The sequence below is a fragment of the Sturnus vulgaris genome, chromosome 17 (assembly GCF_052056855.1).
Source record: "Sturnus vulgaris isolate bStuVul1 chromosome 17, bStuVul1.hap1, whole genome shotgun sequence".
NCBI lineage: Eukaryota > Metazoa > Chordata > Aves > Passeriformes > Sturnidae > Sturnus > Sturnus vulgaris.
Genome location: NC_142259.1, coordinates 14,530,383 through 14,546,006, shown reverse-complemented (window position 1 = coordinate 14,546,006; position 15,624 = coordinate 14,530,383). Strand labels below are relative to the sequence as shown.

Sequence of the window (15,624 nt, the reverse complement as noted above, 5' to 3'; positions counted from 1 at the left end):
CAGAGGCAGAGCTGCAGCAGGCACGGGTTTGGGATTCCTGAGCTGCCCCCCCAGCCCCCTGTGGGGTTTACCCCTCTGTTTTGGGTTTCTTCACCCCTGGATTAATGTTTGCAGCAGCCTGGAGGCCAAAATCCTCAGATTAAGCCGAGGTGTGGGCAGGGGACATCACTGGGGGGCACAGGGCTGGCAGTGGCAGCCAGCTGTGACAGCTGTGACCCTGCAGGCTGCTCTGTGCTCACAGAAAAAAAAGATCATTTTAAAAATGCTCAGAAAACTACACATTGAACTATAAACTCAAAGAAATCACCGAGGATAGGGCTGAACTCCAGCTCTGCCTGCACTTGCTCCCAGGCTTTGCCCACAGCATCACCACCAGAGAGGAGGCAAATTTTGTCCCTAAAAGTTTCTCCAAAAACCCAAAAGCTGCCTGAGCACTGCTGAAAACCTCTGCCCCTTCCCAGAGAGAAGGGGGAGCTGGAGGATGAATATAGTCTTTTTATTGACTACTTTTGAGTAGAACAAACTAAATACATCTGTAACAGTTTGGGTTCCTTTATACAGGACATTAAATAAGTTATGCACAGGAATGAAGTAACAAATTTCTATTACAGAATTAAATGTCAAAAAAAAATAGAAACCTCAACCCAATATCTTCCCATGCCCCAAGTTCACATTTATCATTCCATCTTTTAAAAAAAAAGAAACCAACAAAAAAGAAAGAAGCAATCATTCTAATCATGACTGTTAGTATTTCATTCATTTACACTGGGGTTAATTTTAATACACAGCCATCAGTGTTGCATGAGAATTATGGAAGACAATCTATTTACAAGCAATTCCTTCCAGCCCTGCCCTGCCCTGCTCTCCCTTCCCAGCCCACCCTGGCACTGCCACCACGGACCCACAGCACGGGGCTGGGGCTGCAGGTGAGGAGGGGACTGAGGCCGTTCCAAATGTGTCCCTGTCCCCTTAGGGCAGGAAATCCCTTCCTGACTGTCCCGGAGTGAACACCCCAGGGATGGGCTGCTGCAGGTCAGGGTGGCTCCACTGGGAGCTGCCTCACTGGCAGTGCTGTGCTGGGCTCCAGCACCGACTCCTGGGGACACAGGGGAGACATTCCCAGGGCCACTGGAGCTGTCTTCAGCACCAGGAGACCTGGTGGCTTTTTAATGAAACCTTGCAGACAGGGAATCAGCAGCTCTACCCCACAACAGCAGCTTCCCAAGGAGCTTTCCCGAGGGGCCAGGGCTGGAGCAGCAGGTCCCCTGCTCACTCTGAGTGACGACTCAATACAGCTCCATTATTCACCTCCAATTGAAAAAGTGATCCAAAAAACCCTGGGCATTACTCACCTCACTGGGCTCCAGCCCAGCAGGGGCACACACAGTCAGGGAAGCAGGGCTCTGCTGAAGGGATGGATTTCCAGAGCCTCTGTGTGTGCCTGTGGGAGCTGGGAGCAGCTCCTGGAGGGCACATTGTCCTCCCTGCCATGGGCAGTGCCACTGCCAGCCTGTGTGACACCCCGGGACAGCCCTGCTGCAGGGCTGTGCTGTCACAGAGTCACTGAGTGCCTCCAATCCCTCCTTGCACAGCACAGCAGGAACTCCGAGAGGGACAGACCTCCCCAGGCTGGCCCCATCCCCACGGGACCTCACTCTGAGCCCTGTTTTTGGGACAACCTCTGAAGGTGGATGCACATCCCTGCATGCAGCACTGCAGAAACCCCCTGGAGCTGGGATAAGAATTGCCACAGGACACGCAGTCCTGCCTTTCTTTTACTGCTGTGGCTGATGTGTGTGCAGAGTATGGGCTGTAAACAACCCCTCGCACCAGTGAGGATCCCTGGGCTCAAAAACAACAGCAGGAACTCCCAAACCAGCAGCTTCCAGGCAGTGAAAAAAACAAAACAACGGCCCCAGCTGGAAAGGGCACCTGCACCCAGCCCAGATCTGCTCTGCACGTGTTCCCCCAGCACTGGCCCCACCCAGGAAACACCCAACTGTCTGTCTCACCACAGACCGGGATGAAATCCAGCCATCCAGCAGTACCTCCCTGCCACTGCCACTAGTTTTAGAGCAGACAAATCCTTTCCTCCCCCTCTGCAACCCTCAGCTGCCAGCCTGGAGGCAGGAGAAGTGGGCTCAGCTTTTGCCATTGCACAGAGGACGAGATGCTCCTGCTGAGAAATTGGCTCTGGTCTGTTCACAGCAACACCAGTCCACAGGGCCACCTGAGGCACAGCTGTCTGGGAGCAGGAAAAAACATTGGGTATCGTGGAGGAAAGGTGGCAGAAGGAGGCAGTGGTGGCTCTGAGGCCTTGGGAAGCGAGCCTGAGCATGCCACAAGGACAGGGCTCCCTGCTTGGGCACCACGCTCTCAGTATCTCCAGTATGTGCCAGTGCACTCCTCCCAGTCCAGGTTCCCCAAGAGGGTGCCCAGTGTCCCCCAGGTCCTGACGCTGCTCTGGTGTCCCCCTGAGAGGAGCAGAGAGATGCTGCAGGCGAGGCTCAGCCCCGTTCACGAGCCACGAAGGCAAAGGCAGGATGAGAGGGCAGAGCCGGAGTGTCAGCGCTCCGAGGGGATGTGTCAAACATGTCAAGTGGTAACAGTTGCTGTGGGAGGTTTTTTCAGCTTAAAAACCCCAGGGAACTCATCCAGTGGAGCGCAGCAAACCCTCCCTCCTAGAGTCCGTTCGTGTCTATGGCTGTCACAGAGGCCGGCGTGGACGAGCGCGAGGTGGTGGCCGAGCTCTTCTCCAGGGCTGGGCTGGGGATGCCATCGAGGCTCTTGGCTGCTGCTGCCACCCGGCCCGCGGGCAGGGCCAGGGGCTTGCTCTGGCCGTGCAGGCCTTGCCCGCAGATGCGGTGGTGCCTCTCCCAGTCCTTGTGCTGGCAGAAGGAGCCGCAGTAGCGGGCGATGTTGCAGCCGCTGCACGTCTCGCTGGCCTTGCGGCCGCAGTTCCAGCAGCTCTGCAAGACCAAAGACACTGTGCTTGAAAGGGGTTGAGTTTCCCTAAGAGCTACAGCATGGTGCTGACTCAGCTCTGGAGGGGACTGTTCATCCCCTCTGGCCCACATTTGGGAATATTAAAATGAGCAATCCATTAATTCCCGCTATTTCCCAGCTCTTTGTCAATGGTTCTAACCCCCACCGCTCTTTGCCCACAGCCGCTGTCACACTGCTCCAGGCACATCCTTTCCCCTAGACCCACCCGAGTGCAGCAGGCATGGACTGAAAAACACGCTGCAGATGCTGCTATTGGGCCTTTTCATTTCCTGTTTTAAGCAGCTCTATTTTGGTCTCGCTCCCAGCCAAGCGCTCTCCGCAGGGATCACGGCGGCGCTGCACAGGCACCATTTGCTCCGCACCCTGCCTCGCTGCACAAGAGGTTGGAGCAGGCCAATTTGGAAAAGCAAATGCTCATTTGAAAGCCTCCCAGGCAGGTGGAAGCACTGCCAGAGCCCCGAGATTCAATGTGGAAGCAGAGCAAAGCCCCTCTGGCCGAGGGGAGAGGTGTCAGCTGGTGGCTCCCGGCGTGCCCCTGCTTCCCTCGGAGCGCGGGGCAAGCGGCCAGGCTGGAGCGGCGGCCACAGCTGCTCCGGGGAGGGCAGGAACGGCGGAGCAGCTTCCCTGCAGCTGGACCCGGGCGTAGCAAACACATCCTGGGGAGGGCAGGCTCAGCTGTGGGAACACAGCCTCTGGCAGAGCTGGCCTTCGTGGGGACACCACTGCTGTGACCACAGTCAAAGAGCTATGGGTGAGGGGTGGTGGGAGAGGCTGGGCTGTAAGGGCTGGGAGATTCCCACTCCCAGGCTCAGCACTGGAACCACCAGCTCACACTGATGATTTATAGGCTGGCAGTGAAGCACCTGGCTGGTTCACTTTGGACTAAGCTGCTCCAGACCCTGTGTGTCCCCAAGGGTCCTCCACCTTCCAGGAGAAGAAGGACTTGTGACCAAAAAGCCCCTTCCAAAAGCTGTGGTAGTTCTTGGAAAACTGGGTCACTGCTTCGCAGCTGTTTACACTTCAAGTGCTTTTCAGCTGTGTTGTAAAGGTTACAAGATGTGTCAGAACACAGGACAGCTTTTAGACAAGGGCCCTAGGGCTTGCACAGGGGTGCTCAGCAGCTCCCAAGGTCCCAGACTGCTCCACAGCACAGCTGGAGGAGGAAGACACTCCTCTGCTATTCCCCTATGGAGAAATCACTATTTGCCTCATTCCTTCCACGGCTTCCTGAGCAGTTCCACCCACTCCCACCATGTGACTGATGCATTCAACCCTCAACAATTTCATTGGGAATTGCAGTATGGACATAATTCTCTGGAATGACACCTAATGATTCCATGGTTCTGGCCATGGAATTATTCCTAAGTCCCAGTTGAGCTGAAACCCACTAGGAGGAGAGGATGGAGCTGCTGCCCCCACAACCCAGCAGACATGAACAGCATAGTCCCATCAGATTTCTGCTCAGCAGACATAAATCCTCTGCTCTTGTACGTGTAGAGAAATTAAAATATGGAGCAAAGCCCACATGGATGGGCTGTGGTAGTGCAGGAATGACCCATGTAATTCTCATTCCCCAAAATCTCAAAAGCTCTACCAAGTGAACTTCCTGTCAAGGAATAAGGAGGGTAATTGATGATAGAAAAGTAGGAAGAGATTCTCTGAGGCACCCATTCAGCACATAGCACTGGCTATGACAAACCAAGAGCCATCCCTTCTTTTCCAACATGCAAATATGGTACAGATCACCAGCAATGTGCAGTCCAGCTTCTGCCCTGGCCTATTTTCAAGCCCACAAACAGCAATTTCTTTTCTGCAAAGATCAAGTACCCCACCATAATTTCTGAGCTAAACTGCTGCATACACCAGAATCTTTTTCTCTTTGCTTCTACACCTCTTTCAATCCCACAAAATCCCTGGTCATTACACTGAGTCCAGTTCAGGGTGCCCAGTCATTGCACACACACGTGTCCACAGACATTGCTCACGCTGATTCCTTGCTAGCAAAACCTAAAAAGAATTTTGATGACATTGGTGCCTTGCTTTAATTATTGATTGGGGAGTGACTTCTAAAAAGAAAAGGTGTGGAAGACTGGATGGAGTTTGGAGCACCCTGTGTAGTGGAAGCCGATAGGGACTGAGATGATCTTTGATCTTCCAACCCAACCCATTGTGGGAATTATGGCTGTGTGGAAAGAGTGGGGGACCTGCAGGCTTGACCTGGAGACTCTGCAGCCTTGGAAAGCCCTTCCCAGGCTGTGCCCTGGCACCTCACCTCGGTGGACTCCTCCTGCTCGTTGATGACGAGGAAGGCATCCTCGGTGGCCTGGCGCTTGGCGTCGGCGATGGTCTGCTCCATGCGCGCGCGCTCCGACGCGATCATCTCGAACGCCTTCTGCTCCGCCTCGGCCACCGCCTTCTGCACCTCCGACATGGCCTGCCGCTTCACCTCGTTCACAGCTTCTTCTGGAAGGAAAGAGCAGCCTCACCCACCCGCCCTGGCAGCGAGGGGAGCCCCCCACAGGAACACGGCTCCAGGAGCACGATTCCAGCACCAGCATCCCGACCGCTCCCGGGAGCGGCCAGGCCGGGCTCAGCCCCACAGGATGCCCGTGGCATCACAGAGGAGCAGAGCCCTTTGGAAAAGCCAGGGTGGGGATGCTGGCAGCCACATGTGGACACCCTGGGGCGTTCCTGCAGCTGTTTCTACACAGCAGATCTGCAGCATCTGTGTTTAGCCCGGGCAGGATCCCCACAAACACTCACCGGCTTTTTTCCAAATCTCCTCCGTGACGTAGCCCGGTCCCGACCTGCTGCTGAACTCCCGCAGGGAATCTGTGGAGTAAGGGACACAGGGAAAGGTTGGCAAAGCCTCATCCCACCCAGCTCATGTGCCCAGTGGTACCTCAGGACACCACAGGGCAGGGAAGGACTGACCAGCTCAAACTCAAAGCAGAGGATTCCTACGGTTAAAGCCATTCCTCAAACATTCAGATGATAAATTACAGCATTTAATTAGCACCTTGCATAATTTATGACACTGTATAACCTATCTCCTAGTACTCTAAAACAACAGGAAATACTTATAAATGTATGTTATCCAACTTCTGCACAGTCCAGAGGCTACAAGCATCAATCTGTAGACCAGCAGTTTACATTAAGCTCGGCACTTCCCAATCCCAGGGCAATTCAAAGGTGTGAACTGATGGACAAACTTCCTCCAAGATCCCTGGAGATGCTGCTTGATGCTTAACTGCACCTTCTCACAAGAGCAATGGAGCTTGAAAATTATCCCTAGGCCTCACAAGGGGAGAAAGCAACAGCGTTCCAAATTTACATAAAAATTTAAATTATATCACCTGGCTGGAAGTGTATTAGTCACGATATACTTAAATCTAGAAGTAAAAAGCTGCTGTGCCCCCCAGGCTGTCACACACACCCACTGCTCCTCAGGCTTTGTGACAACTGGAGCCAGGGGCACTTGGATTCCTTGCAGGAGGATTCACTCTGTATTTTGTGTACAAACAAGTAGAATATACATCAAATTGACATTTCTTCTTGCCAGAAGAAATCAATTTTTTATTACTGAATAATCAGAGGGTTTTTTCCCCAGAACTTGATTTGCAGTGAGTTTGTTTGGATGGAAATCAGAATTACATTGAAATAAAGCAGCATTTTAGACTTGTTTTTTCAATAGGGTCAAAGCCCTGCATGCTGGAGGTTGAAACTAGTCAGCTTTGATAAAGTTGACTCACGATACAAAAATAGAATTAGTAACACAGGTAGCTATTATCACTTACAAAAGCCTTCGTTATTTTTAGAATAAATAGACCTTGACATTTAAAATCCTTCAGGCAGGAGGGACTGGAAGGGGGGAGCGTGGTGGGGACTAACACCTCTCCCCCTTTTCACCCTGGGGTTTATCAGCTTTGGACCAACTTCTGCCAGCAGTAAGGAGGAGCGAGCAAAGCCGCTTTCGGACGTTGTCAAAGAGCCGCTTCCTGTTTTGCCTCTCTTTTCTCCTCGACAAAACCACTAGAGCAGAGTTTAACCAAACTCATGGCAGGGCTGGCACTGCCCTGCGTGCCCGGGGGGCTCTGTGCTCTCACCGCTGCCCAGGGAGTCGGCGCTGGCGGGGCTGTGCTGGCGGCTCAGCAGCTCGGTGCCCGCCTTGCGCGGCTCGGCCGTCTCGGAGCAGCGCCGCTTCCAGTAGTTGAGCTCGTCCCTGTCGGCCTCCTGGCAGCGCCGCAGCACGGCCATGGAGCGCCGCGTCTTCTCCACCATCTCCATGATGCAGTTCAGGGCCTGCGGGGGGGAAGGGTGCGCGGTCAGCTCTGCTTTCCCGGGATTTGGGATGGGGCCGTGCTCAAGGATGCGGCACCAGGTAGTTCAACACCTCCTGACAGCGCTCCTAGAAGCGGACAGGAAAATGCCACCACTTTTCTACGGTTGTGATCCTGGTGTCAGCGTTCCACAGTCACAGTCTCACTCCAAATATTCAGCTATGGGGCCTCTGATCCACCCCAACCCCATCCCCTTCAAAAAACCCATTAGCTTTAGACCATGAGGTCCCTCTGCATTTATGATCAAAGCTGAATTTTAATCCCATCTCTCCGAGGGAAACAGCAGTGAAGTGCCTGGAGGAGCTGCCTTGCTCAAAAGGAAAAAGCTCAGCATAAAACCTGCCAGAAGCGCCAGGTCTTGCTGTTGGTGCCTTTTTTGGTCCACAAAAAGCTGGCACCTCAGGGAGAAAAGTCTTAAAATACCATAATGACAGGTTTACTAATTTTGTAAGTCCATATCCTGACTGCACTTAGCACATCTGTGCACTTGTGCTGGCCAGGGCTGGGGCAGAAAAGACCCCAGTGGGGATAAGGCTGAGTTTGGTTGCTCAGCCAGCCATGGCAGCACCTGGCCGTGCCCTGCAGCTCCAGACACTTCATCCACACTGATTTTAGTTTCCACTGACCATGGGCAGAGGAAACCTGCCAGGAAAGTGCTCCAGCTCCTCTCAGCCCTCCCCACCATCCACCTGCCTGTGGTGGCTTGTTCCAGCCACCAGGAGAGCCTGGATATGGTATCAGAAAGGAAATCACCAGGTGGAGCAGGTGCAACACTGGGTTGCTGCTTCCCACAGAGCTTCCCACAGCCTCTGCCATTCCTTACATGATCGAGATGCTTCCACTCATCCGCCCACTCCCGCTCTGTCAGGCGGTGATCCACCAGCTCGTCCTGGTAGCCTCCATTCAATCCTGCAACAAGCCACAGAGGGATTAGATGGGCCAGTGCAAAGAGAAGTGGCCCCAAAGCAAGAAAAAAGAGCTCTATTTCCAGCTCCACCTGGCTGGGATTTTAAAACATGTCTCCAGGTGGCAGCTCTACAGGGGTAATTCCACGCTGGTGCTTTTTTATCCCTGTCTGCTTCACTGTCTGAGAAGTGCTACAATCCACTTGTGGCTCCAGCTCTGACCTGCTTGTGGAGCTGGTTCTCCTGTTATGAACTCACAGCAGCTCAGAGCCTGTGATTCAGGCTGTTGTGCTGGAAACACATCATGCACCTCCCACACATCCCTTGAAGAAACAGGGCAGGGGGTCAATCTCTGCTTCGGAGATCTTGGAAAAGTTAATTTCTATTTCCCTGCCCACTGCATTGGCTACACTCAACTCACACACCAAGTCCTTCCTCCTCACCCTCAGTGACTCCAGCCTTCATACAGGGAAATAACAAACCCTCAATCTTCCTGTTTTTAACTTCCCATGGGGAGCTGTTCCCTCTCGACTCCCTGCACAGACTCAGCTGTGAGGACATGCCCAGCATCACACATCTTTGGGTACGAGTGGCCAAGCAGAGACCAACACCAAAGCTCAACAAGGAGCCCTCCAGGCTCTCACCAAGCCCGCCGTGCCTGTCCCGGATCTCTCTGTGCTCCAGCATCTTGCTGGGGTCCCTGTAGAGGTGGGAGGTGGCAATATCTTCCAAGGTGTAGTGCTGGAGGGGTGGTGGGGTGGGGTGGAACTGCCCACTGGGGTTCATCAGGGGGATGGTGAGGGCAGGGCTGTGCCGGGGCGCGGGGCTGATGGTGCAAACCCTCTTGGCCGGAGGCTCTGTTGGCAGTGGCTCCCTCTCAAAGCTGCTGTCTTCCCTCCTGCAATCACACCAGCACAGACAGGCATTCCTTAGCATCCCATAAATGTACTCAGAAAGATGCAGATTCAGAATCAGCAGGGTTTGGGCAGCAATGATTTTACCACAGGGTAAATGCAGAGAGCTCAAATAAATGTGCTCAGTTTGTGAGGTGATGCACAAAGTGACCCCATCAAAGAAAAGGGTTCAGGATGCATGAGTGTTGTGATTCATCTCTCTGAGCATGACCAAATTAAAATTTCACAGTTTTTATAAATTTGAGGCATGCTCCACATAATTGCATAACAACTTTTATCTTGGAATAAAACGTGGTGAAAATGAAGCGCATCCTTCCCAGCCCTGCCAATGCCTCTGTTCTTTGCCTTGGGGGTGGGAAACTGCTCAGCTCTCTGGCTCAGGCTTTGCAGAGCTAACCAAAAGTCCCTCTAGGACAGAACCTGCCTGAAAGAGGAACACAACCTGAATTCACAGTGCAGCAGGAACAGTCACTGCAGTCTCAGAACAGCCAGAATAGCTGGTGGGAGCAATAAGATCCTGGATGCTGCTTAAAGCTTTGTCAGCAGCAAAGATAAACCAGAAGTCATGACTTCAACAACTGAGCAGAGTGACAAAAGCTGTTTTTCACCTGTCTGGACTGTGCCTCTTGCCATTGCCGTTGACCTCGATGAGCAGCTCGGAGGAGTCAGCAGGAGATGTGGTGTTGGTGTTGAGCAGGATGTGCTCGTGCTGTGCCAGGTACTGGGAGGGCGTTTGCTTGGCAGCACGGGCACAGTGCAGCAGCTCCCGCTGCAGCAGAGGGAGGTTGGCCTGGAAAACAAGCACAGGGCTGGATTACAGCAGGACAGGGGTTTCCAGCTGTTCCAAAAGGTTTGGTCTTCATTAATACCTCAGAGCAGTAACACCTCATGACCCCCACCCAGGATCCTCCAGCTCCTGGTGTCCGCACTGTCAGATTTACTTGTATTTTCCCAGGAGCTTGATGTTGGTGGACCCAAAACCCAAGGGCTACAGTTGTGGAATCCCCATCCCTGGAAGTGCTCAAGGCCAGGTTGGACAGGGCCAGGAGCAACCTAGTCTAGTGGAAGGTGTCCCTGCCCATGGCAGGGGGCTGTAGTGAGACGGACTTGAAGGTCCCTTCCATCCCAAACTATTCTGCAATTCTGTGATTTTACCATCCCAGGCAGACTCCATGTGCCAGCACTTCAAACATTCTAGATCTGAACATTTGCAAATAAGATTATAGGCTCAGAAGCTGCCACATGGAGCTTGGTTTGCCTCCTTTATCTCCAGCACACAAGCAGACATATGTGGCACACGGCACAACGTCAGCCAGTCCCACACGGCCAGCGCTACGCTCTGTGCAGTCTGTCTTGAACTCCAGCAGAATTGCTGTGGTGCTTGCAAGGAGAGCTTTCCCAGCAATGTCACACTGCCAAGAGGCACAGGCAGGCACATGGAGTGTCAGCAAGCCCCAGCAGCTCCCTGTCACCTTCAGGAAGGGGATCACAAACGGCCGGAGGGGGAAGTTGGTCGCCTCTTGCAGCTTGCAGTGAAATTCCTCGATTGTCACCGTTGAGTTCTGAGAAAAGAAATTAAGAAACGAAATGACAATTTTTTCTTATTTTTAGACGTGTGGGGAATGGCTCCAAATGAACAGAACTGGGAGGGAGACAGCATCTGCTGCTCCAGGACTGACAGTGTTTGTATTGGATCCTGCTGGATGCAGCCAGCAAGGCTCAGGCCAGCGGAGCAGGAATGCTGCACTAGGACAGGGGTGGGAACTGCCTGGCTCAGCACCCTCCCAGCTCCAGGATGGGAGGCAGAGGCTGACTCCAGGGCAGCAGGACCCAGCTGGCATCTACTGCATGCTGGGGCAGGCTGTGGAGAGTCAGACCTCGATCCCAGCTGCTCAGAACTGCACACCTTCCTCCCTTTCAGTTCTCCTCATCTAACCTATCCATGGAGTCTCATCAGCCTTCTGTTCACTGTGGTCCTCTCCTGGTCCAGCCCTGCCTCTTCTGGCGCTGCTCAGGCTGGGGAATGCCTGGGACAGCAGCATTTGATAATCTGCATATACAACACTGACCTCTGCAGCAATAAGCACAGTGTGGGGTGAGAACAACAGCCAAAGGAACAGCTTCTCTTTCCCTCCCCAAAAGGGTAGGCTAAGGTACTACCCTACACCCCTGGAATTAAATATGCTATCTAAATGCAGCAGCAGCAGCATTTTACATCCAGTGCTTAAGCCCTGGGAGTGACCCTGAGGACATGGACAGACTCAGGTTTGCTGCCAGCCTTGGAAGCAGAAATGCTCCAGGCTGCTGCAGTCTAGGTCCCTTCAGTGCCTGCTGAGCCTCAAAAGAAAATGTGCCAAAAAGCAGAGGTCAGTGCAGGAGCCCCACTGGGTGCCCCAGAGGACCACAGCTGCCCAGGGCTCCAGGGCCTCAGTCCAAGGTCACACAATGGTTTGGGTTGGAAACAACTTTAAAGACCATCTAATTCCACCCCTGCCATGGCAGGGACACCTTCCACTGTCCCAGGCTGCTCCAAGCCCTGTCCAGCCTGGCCTTGGGCACTGCCAGGGATCCAGGAACAGCCACAGCTGCTCTGGGCACCCTGTGCCAGGGCCTCACCACCCTCACAGGGAAGAATTTCTTCCTAATATGCAATCCAAACCTCCTCTTTTTCAGTTTAAAGCCATTCATCCTTGTCCTGTCACTCCATGCCTTTGTAAAGCATGTGGAATATCATGTCTAATGCACTGGACAGCATTTCTCCCAGTTATTCTGTATAAATGCAAACACTGGATACATTTGGGTATGAAGGGTGTTCTCACTGCAGGGGTAAGGAATGAGATGATCTTTAAAGTCCCCAATCAAACCATTCTGTGATTCCATGATTTACAGAAAAGGTTTGTCCAATTCCATTCCTTCAGTTTAGCTGCACACAAGCTCGTGCCTAAGCCACTGGACCAACAGCTTTTTGAAACATAACAAAGGCAAGAAAAAAGAAATCACTGAGTTTCTCAAGAAGCACAAACGTAGGAGTCTTGCTCAGTAAAGATGCAAACAGACAGCACTGTGTGCCAGGATCTGGGAAAAGCCAGGCAGCCTGGCATGGTGCAGCACTTACCACGAGTGCCAGAACGAGGGTCCGCACCTTCTCCCCAATCTCGGGTGAAATGTCATTGCCAAACTGCTGCAGGGTGGTGAGGAAACGCTTCAGCTTGCTGAGCTGCCGGGCTCCACACGTGGCTGGGAGCTGCTGGTTGGTCAGTGAGGAGGAGGAGGATGAGGAAGGACCGTTGCTGAACCTCTGGGGTGGGGATGGGGCCCCGTTCAGTGTCGGGGGGGAATGGTTTATTCCGTTGGGCACTGCAAAGGAGAGACAGAAGCCAAGCTGAGCGGCACATGGGCACATCCCTGTGCTCTGCTGCCCGAGTGGATCCATCTTCCAGCCAGGAGGCTGCTGCTGCCGCTGAGGGGCAGCTCAGGTGGTTCCACCTCACCCAAGGAGGGCTGACAGACCCTGCCCTGAGCCTGCCACCCTTCCCTGGGGATTTACAGGGAGTTTCGCAAACACAGTTGTTTTTTCCAACCTGCTCCCATCTGCAACTTTGCCTCCTGTAACTGGTGAGCATGTTGGAACAGACTGAAGGGCTGGAAGTCTGGGAACTCGGCAAGGGATTAGGATAAATTGTTGACATCTCCATGCTGTGGTTGTGCAATGTCGAGCCCTGTTTGATGAGCAGCTGTGCACTGGGGCCCCAGCTCGATATAAACCCAGAATTTCAGAGTGAAAAACACATCACTGGAAGTAGAGTCAGAGCTGATCCACTGGGTTTATCCTTAAAAACACAGCCCTGAATCCCTCATGGATTTAAGTGCTGACAAGGGGGCCATAAGGTATAAAAACCATTTCAAGTGATGGTGTTCAGAGAAGCCCTGAAATCACCTGGCAGACCTGCCCTTTGCCTGTGGGAGGAGCAGAAACTTGCAAGAAAAGATGCCAAAATTTCTGCTGCAGCTTCACAAGGATCATATCAAATCCTGATGAACCCAGTGAGGGGTTTTTCAGAGAAGACAGGAGGTACTTGAACAGTTAAACCACTCTGGGGCATACCAGGGTCAGAGGCTGGAAAGGCTCCACACACCTGGACCTTCGTGGTGAGCACAGGAGGGAAACTTAACCAGAGTCAGTTAAGATACAAGGAAAGATAAGGCTACAGAGACCATCAAAGGTGGCTCCTGCTCACCAAGGGGTGACAGCCCTCACAGACAGATGATGAGATGAAGGTGAAGGCCAGCACTGAGAGGATGGAAGTACACGGGCAATGCAAGCTCATGCCTTTTTTTATGGAGCAAAGCAACCTGAAAAACTCCTGTTCACACTCCCAAAGCAGCAAAGCAACAAGGACATCAGAATGTACCCACAGGTACAGCTCCACAGAGTACACCAGAGCTGTGTGAAAGGCAAGGCCTTTCTGGTAATTACTCATAAAGGCCTTTATTTCACTATAAAAGGGTTATAAATAGGGTGAAGCTGCCAAGAGAAGCTCCTCTCAAACAGCAAGGGCTGTGCAGCTCCGTGCTCTCCGGCGGCCACAGCTGAGGCGCTTTCCCCCTTCTCTATTTCACTTCCTCTTATTCTTTCAGATGAAAGTCTGAGGAGAGCAACGGGCTCTATTTATACCTCAGGAGAAAGAGGGGCTGTGAGACAGCCCAGGGGCTGTGTGGACCCTCGGGAGAGGCTGCCCCGGGGGGAGCAGAGGACGCTGGTGCACAGGGGATGCCATGGGCCAGGGCTGCCGTTACATACAGCCCCGGAACCGCGCTCTGCGATTTTGGGCTCACCCCTCCTGACCCTCTGCCAACGGCATCACCACAGGGCAGCTGGCAGTTATCTGATCCTGCACACCACCAGCATCTGCCCCAGCACACAGCACACAGCCAGGCTGGCACCTCAGCTTCCAGGTGAGAGCACAGCGCTGGAACAGGCAAGGCAGTGTTACCAAGACCAGTGGGATTGCTGGTCTGGGGACAGCAGGATGGTAACATTCCTGGGAACAAAGTTCTCATCTAAGGCTACTCTTACATTCTGCATTAGGTCCTACACAGTGAAAGGTTCTGCTGCTTCTCCAACCCTGTGTTAGTGATCCATAGGCAGGCATGGCTTTGCTCCAATGCTCCACCTCACCTGCCCAAGCCATGGGCTTTGACGGGCCAGGTCACACCCCCAGTGAGTGACCAAGACCCTCTGGTGCAACTGAGAAATGAAAGAGCAAGAAGGAACTTCACCACAGGTCGCATGTCTCATCTATCTTGGAAAGAGGCAATTAAGTCATCTGCAATCAGCAGATTCAGGCTTCTTGGCCCTTAACAGCGTGCCAAGCATACTCATTGGAAAAATTAATTTCTGTCACTTTGCTAATGGTCTTTTTCTGCCTGAGCAAAAGGAGAGCCATTAAAAACGCCTGAGCACATAAAGATGGGGACAATGTGTCTGGCGGGATAACCCGGTGATTAGTGCTGCTGCCAGCACCACGCAGCACATCACACTGTGTCCTCCAGGAGGCTGGGCTGGAAATCTCCAAATCCCACTGCCAGCATGGAACTCTGAGATAGCCCAGACACCGCCATGGACAGCACAGCAACACAGAAGCAGCTAGGGAACGTCCTGTGCAGGGACAAGGGGTGAGGAGAGCATGGAAAATATGTACATGCCATGTGTGGAGGTCAGATAACTCCATGCCCAACAAAGTAAAGCAGCTTTCCTCTGAACAATGCTCTTAAAAAGACAGTAAATGGCTTAAATGTTGGCTAAAGAAGGAAACAAAAAGACCCTTTCTAGGCTGTAAGAAAAGGCTGAATGTCCTTTCCATCCATGGAGTCACCTCTGAGCAACACTCAGCTAGAAGTGGGTGCAAGGCTGTGCTACAGCTGAGCAGGATCAGGACTGACTGTGGCTTAATAGAAAAGATTATAAAGAGAAGATGGAGAAAAGAGAATCTGGATGGACAGCAAGGAATTTTCAAGGCTGGGAAATGGAAAAAAAAAAAGAAGAACTTTCTAATCTCAGCTGCAGGAATGTTGCCTGCAAAGTGAGATACAGCAGAGTGGGAATTAACTCCTCCAAAAGATAAAGAGGAAAGCTCAGCTCTTGGCTTGCTTGAAGCTGACCTGATAAAAGATTCAATTTCTTAAGGAGTTTATGGTGGAAATCAAGGCTGCACCTGCGAAGGGAAAGACTCAAGGCAGCAGCACCGGGAGCAAGGCAGGAGCAGGCAAAGGGGGATAACACGCCCTGTTTTATTTGCTGCATGCACTGCAGAACTGCAGGAGAGCCCCAATCCCCCCCTGTCCCAGGCAGGCAGCATCACCCCCTGTGCCCTGGCCGAGGGCTGAGACATCCTGGTGAGTTCCATGAGCAGAGCCTTCCCTCCCGGCTGGAGCTGCTCCCAGGGGCCCGCAGCATTC

At 52.8% G+C, this 15,624-nt stretch overlaps 1 protein-coding gene across 3 annotated transcripts in view; it reads right to left on the bottom strand.

Moving 5' to 3' along the window:
- Window positions 1-658: 658 nt before the first annotated feature.
- CBFA2T2 (CBFA2/RUNX1 partner transcriptional co-repressor 2) overlaps window positions 659-15,624 on the bottom strand; it is a 56,246-nt gene continuing 41,280 nt past the window's right edge. For all 3 annotated transcript variants that reach the window (XM_014876102.2, XM_088175159.1, XM_088175158.1), the window contains exons 3-11: window positions 12,281-12,522; window positions 10,638-10,727; window positions 9,774-9,955; window positions 8,896-9,149; window positions 8,170-8,255; window positions 7,113-7,308; window positions 5,770-5,838; window positions 5,279-5,469; window positions 659-2,969 (exon numbers count right to left, since the gene is read on the bottom strand). In XM_014876102.2, the coding sequence (XP_014731588.1) occupies window positions 2,682-2,969; window positions 5,279-5,469; window positions 5,770-5,838; window positions 7,113-7,308; window positions 8,170-8,255; window positions 8,896-9,149; window positions 9,774-9,955; window positions 10,638-10,727; window positions 12,281-12,522 (1,598 nt within the window). In that variant the 3' untranslated portion in view covers window positions 659-2,681. The remainder of the gene's footprint in view (window positions 2,970-5,278; window positions 5,470-5,769; window positions 5,839-7,112; window positions 7,309-8,169; window positions 8,256-8,895; window positions 9,150-9,773; window positions 9,956-10,637; window positions 10,728-12,280; window positions 12,523-15,624) is intronic.